General features: G+C 40.0%; 1 protein-coding gene across 1 annotated transcript; it reads right to left on the reverse strand.

Annotated features, from left to right (window-relative positions):
- Window positions 1–2709: 2709 nt before the first annotated feature.
- Window positions 2710–5731, reverse strand: LOC108748508. Its single transcript, XM_018486737.1, has 5 exons — window positions 5376–5731; window positions 5058–5291; window positions 4001–4512; window positions 3419–3905; window positions 2710–3172 (listed from the first exon to the last, which is right to left on the reverse strand). The coding sequence occupies exons 1-5, from the start codon at window positions 5729–5731 to the stop codon at window positions 2710–2712; spliced, it is 2052 nt and encodes a 683-aa protein (XP_018342239.1).
- Between the last annotated feature and the right edge of the window lie 212 nt (window positions 5732–5943).

The following is a 5943-nucleotide window of genomic DNA, read 5'->3' on the forward strand; positions in this document are numbered from 1 at the left end:
ATAAAAAAGTTGTAAGAAAGATTAGTATTCGTAATATAAGATTTAAGAATGTTATATTTAAAGTTAATTTGGGAGAGTAATATAAACACAAATATTAATTTTACTAAACAGTTTTTGATTACATTAAATAATGATATAAACATAAAAATTAAATTATAAATAAAAACTTTTCATGAAGAATCCGCTCAAATCTTATGTTTCAAATTACTTTAAATTTTAATATTTACTTTGTAGCTCTTATCAATGTGATCTTAAAATTCTTCACGAACACGAACCTTCAAATGTCTTACTTTTTGATCTAGGATCGACAGCAAGTTTTTATATTTTATATAAATAAGTACAGAAAAATCGAAGTAAATCTTTTTTACTGCACTTGTATCGACGTTTATGATTTTAACTTTGCACTTATTCTCAGAATTACGCAGAATGAACGATGTGACGGATGTTTTATTCCTTTGAGATACGTGACTTATATAAATTCCTTTGTTTCTCACAAAATAAAGTGTTTTATTTTTCTCGTGTTACCTCTTTGGAAATTCTAACACGTTTCTTGGAATAAGAAAATAAAATAAAACTTTTTTGCAGGATGTTTTATATTATAATAGTATTTTACAAAATATTATAAAATATAATACTTTTTTCGTGATTATGTCCGACAGATTTTTCTGTGATATACATATTCGATATTTAAGATTTTTTTTTACATTAATTTTGTTTCCAATTTAACACACAACTAATTCCACTAACGAAGAAGTTTTATAATTGTCCGGAACTGATTTGATTCTCCACAAAATATGTTGTAAAACACGAAAATCTAAAAGACACGTAATTTTTCATACATGTGCTAACTCATGTTTAAGGAATTTGTTTTTAGGAAAGAACGGTACCTAGTGTTTTATTCGAAGTATTGTCCATCGCTAGCCACTACTTTTTCCCATCTTTCTGGCAGCATACGGATACCGCGTCGGAATAACGCTTCATCTTTTGAAGCTATCCACGAATCGACCCAATTTTTGGTATCTTCATATGATGTGAAGTGTTGCTCAGACAGGCCATGCGCCATCGATCGAAACAAGTAGTAATCAGAAGGAGCAATGTCTGATGATTACGGCGGGTGGGGTAAAACTTCCCAATTGAGTGTTTCCAGGTTTTGACCGACGCCGCAACATGTAGACGAGCATTATCATGCAGAAGAATAACTTTGTCGTGTCTGGAGTAGTAGTGGGCACGTTTTTCCTTGAGTGCTCGGCTCAATCTCATCAATTGTATTCGGTAGAGAGCCCCAGTAATGGTTTCGTTCGGTTTGAGCAACTCATAATAAACGACACCTAGCTGATCCCACCAAATACACAACATGAGCTTTTTCCCATGAATGTTCGGCTTGGCTGTCGATGTTGAAGCATGGCCAGGTGGTCTCCATGATTTCTTCTTCTTTGGGTTATCGTAGTGGATCCATTTTTCATCACCAATGACTACACAGTGCAAAAAACCCTTTCGTTTATGTCTGGCAAGCAGCATTTCACATGTGAAAAATTGGCGTTTAACGTTTTTCGGCTTCAGTTCATATGGAACCCAATTTCCTTGCTTTTGAATCATTCCCAACGATTTTAAGCGATGTGAAATTGCTGATTGAGTCACTCCTAATGTAAGTGCAAGTGCTTCTTGCGTTTGACACGAATCTTCATCCAATAATGCTTCCAATTCCGCGTATTCGTACACTTTCGGCCTTCCGCTATGTTCTTTGTCTTCGACGTCAAATTCACCGTTCTTAAACTTTTGAAACCAATCACGGCAACTTCTCTCCTTAAAATGAGCCTCACCATATGCTCTACAAGTAATCGATGCGCTTCAGCTGCAGATTTCTTCAAATTAAAGAAGTAAATCAAAAGCTTCCGCAAATGATGCTTATTCGGCTCAAAACTTGACATTTTCGCACGAAAAAAGATATAAGATGCTGATGCAAAATCGCTAATATTTCAAGGTTATGTTCTTGCCAGATGTCCAACCTTACGATATAACGTTTTACAGCTGACAATTTTAACTGTAACATTCTAGTGGCGCCATTGTTTGTCAAACGGCGGAAACTCATTTATACTCCCATAATAGTAATATAAATGTTGATATGTACGAGGGTGGATTGATAAGTCCGTAGAATAATGTTTGCCAAGATCGTCGAAGCCACAGTTTTCAGTTAAATACTAACTGTTATATATATATCAAATTACTCAGACTGAAAAGGGCTACAATTTCTCCTTTTTCCCAATTTAATATTAATTTCATAGATTACAGTTAAAAAGTTATAGCAAAAAATGTGATTAGGCCTTTTTATCAAATCTGCCGCGGCAACTGATAAGTCTACAGACCCTATGCTAACCTACAGAGAAAAATGGTCAAGGCAAAAATTTTAGCCCTCTCCAATACGAGCAATTTGATATATAACATTTGGAGATACCGAAAACTCTGGCTTGATGGCGGCGACTACAACAACAAATCGTGTTTTTTTTTAATTTTTGTTTTTTCTTGTATTTTGCTATAATTTTTTAACTGTAAGCTGCCAAGAAAAATGATCAAAGGAGAAATTGTAGAGCTTTTCAATAGGAGCAATTTGATATATATATAACACTTATTATTTAACTAAAAACTGTGGCTTCGACAATCTTTGCAACATTTTTCATTGACTTATCAATACACCCTCGAACATATATAATATTACATAGGTATCCGCCAATGTCCCCACGGTAACGTCTCCGTCGAATTCGGTACGACGTATCGTTTGTCATCGTATGGACTCCGAGCGATTTTCGATTCGGATATCGTGTATACCTCGTGCAGTTTAGATCGTATACACGATTGACGACGAGTCATTCCGATCTCTTCGTTCAAACATCGAGTGTAATCGTCGAACGTTATAGTTTGCGCTACGACGTTATTCTTTACGCCTTTCACCTTTTTAGTGTCCTTCTTGCCGTTCACCCTCACAGCGTACATCTTCGCTCTGAGACCAAATTCGGTTATCGCACCGTTATTTTCGTCCTTCATCAGACTGGGTACTTTTTGGTTCGCGAGAGGCATACCGTACGCGTTGTCCGTCGGATAATCGCTCGTGTCGAATCTAGCGATATCGCGTTTCATAGTCTCGTAAACGTCCTCGCACTCGACGCAGTAAAGCTGTCTGTATTGGTGTACATTATTTTACATTTGTCGCGAAACAATGGTAACATATACTCGTGGTGAAATTGGTAAAGCAGACTTTCGATATGTCGAGTATACACATACCCACGTAAATTGGCTTGTCAAACTTCACCTCGAGTTTGCGCAGTTCGACGGCTATTAAATTTTCCGCAATGACGCTACGGCTGTGAAAAATTGGTTTTGCAATCATTGCTTCCATCCGTACGATGCAATCATTGCATCGTACCGTCCATCCCATTTTGTTAATAATTTTACATCAACGTGGTTGCGCACATTCTCCATAGTTTTACCGAATACCGCGTTGTTCATTAATTTATACAAATTCTTTTCGAAATCGTTTTTCGCGCGCGATCTGAAATTTGTATTAAGTTCAATGTAATCGCGAAGCCATGCAGATTGCGCGAATTGTAGCACCCGATGGATCTTTGTTACGCGAAGACCGTGACGAGTACATTGCTGCAGGTTGCGGTAGTGGATGACGTAACGCTGTTTATCGTACAGCGTCGCTAAAAGTTTATGTTCGCGCTTGCCGGGCGACTTATCGCGCGTCGGACAGAACGGTAGGTCAGTGTGTCGATCGTGTATATGCTGCGGATACTCGAGATCGAGTTCGAGAATGTAACCGGTAAGCGAATCCAGAGCGATCGCGCTCGCGTCAAAGTTCGCAGCGTCTTCGAAATTTGGCGTATGGCAATGGTTGACACATCGCTCACCTGTATAAATTGTTAACGTCGTAGTATCAAGTACGACGACGGTTCCAACGGGTCGTACGAATGCATGTACTTGTTATTAGCCTGCGCGTATCTGCCTGAACATTGACTGAGACCACCGCGTATACCGCGTTCTATGAACATGATCATGTCAATATCAGTGAGCAACTCAAACTTTACACCCGTATGTTTTAACATCGCGTCCCACGTGAAACCAGGCAAGGTGTAATAATATGCAAGATCTAGACCGTAACTCGCGACGCAACTTTCGCGGAAATTTTCGAAAATGTCACCTAATAACAAGACATCAATTTTCAAGTACAGATCACTGTACTCGCTGAGCGTTCGGATGGAGAATTGCTGCCATACATTCGCCGCGTGAGCGTAAACGCTCTCGGATACGATATCGCCCGTTAACGAACTGTAAAAAGATTTGCGCGGTGGTAAGCGCGTGTCCTGCAATTTTTCGGCACAGTCAACGTACTCGTACGGAAAGACACCTTTACGAGTCAGTAATTCAAATTCATCATCCGATAGCGTTGAAAATTTTGAACGTATAATTTTTAATTTGTTTTTATCGAGATACGACGCTAATTTATCGAGACTTGTACTGAGAAATTTGAATGAATCAATAAAACGAAATTTTACACAATTTCTTTGAGAATTATTTTCAGTTTTATCTTTAGTGCTATCGACATGTTTTGTGAAGGAGATGTATTTTTCTTTGGTTATCGGTAATGCATCTACGTGTCCTTCATATGCTGTAGCGATTTCCCTAATTATAAAATGCGCGTCGCAGCCCGATAAATTGTGAAAAACGATCGGAATACATAATGAATTTTTATAATTTAAGTTACAATTCGAATGCGCTGGACCGCGGTATCTACCGGTTAAGTGGCAATGATCGTGTACCCGCGTGTCATCCGACGCAAACGGTTTCTCGCAAATGTGACAACGCGTCGCACTACGGTACGCCTCCCATTGTTCTTTCGACAGCATTTCCATGGGCATGTTGGCGGATATATTTTTCACGCGATGCACCAAATCGTTGAGTTGTCGCGCGAACCACGCTATACAATCTTTGTCGCGACGGAACTGATACGATGATAACGCGTCATCGTACGAGCAACGCACGTAGTAGCCAATGCTGAATACCTCATGCCGTTGATACGCATACGATGACGCATCTTCTTTGTCGGGTTCCGTCTTCTTAAAACGCACTCCAAGTCAGCGTAGACGACGGATGGGACGTGCTCCTTGTTGCAGAGGTTCTCAAATTCGAGCCACTTTTCGTCCTCGCTCGGCAGTCGAATAGCGCAATCGTTGATTTTCTGGCAGTCCATTGTGTGCGACTGCAATTTCTCATTCGTGCTGAAGTAATGCAAGCATCTGAAAAACAAAAAAATTATAACAGTTACCTATATTTTATTAAGAAGATGGGAAATTATAATAATTTTTGCAAGGTGTACATACCGATCGCAGAAATATTTCTTGTGCTCTTTTTTGCTTAGTTGCGAACTCACGAGAACGCGACATGTTCTTGATCCACGCAAAGTGGCACACCATCGTCGCGTAGATCTTGCATGTACAGGAGATTGATGCTTGTCCTTCCTGTCACTGGTGAGCTGCAGAGGAAGGACTTGTTTATTCTCGATGCCGTATACATTGATCGACGCCGCGTTCAACCGTTCGAATTTCGGAATGCCTTTGAACGTAATCGGAAATTCGATACCCGCGAGGTTCAGCACCGTCGTATAATGCGGATATGATGACTCTCGAGTTACATTTCTTTCAGCCGGGTACAGAGTGGCGACCACCGAAGCACGCATTGTCCATCGTACTAACGTTGATCACCGCTCGTTTCGTCGCTATTTCCCGCGGCATCTCGAAGTAACATCCCGCGCGCATGGGATTTAGTTTGTTCACTACCAAATTGAAGATTCGCGACAATGCCCACCCGCTGTCGCGTTCCTGGAACTCTTCGAGTGATGTCAACGTGGGTTCGATGATATGCTGCTCGTACCACTCACGCAAATCGGTG

This window comes from Trachymyrmex septentrionalis, unplaced genomic scaffold (assembly GCF_001594115.1).
Source record: "Trachymyrmex septentrionalis isolate Tsep2-gDNA-1 unplaced genomic scaffold, Tsep1.0 scaffold225, whole genome shotgun sequence".
Taxonomy (NCBI): Eukaryota; Metazoa; Arthropoda; class Insecta; order Hymenoptera; family Formicidae; genus Trachymyrmex; species Trachymyrmex septentrionalis.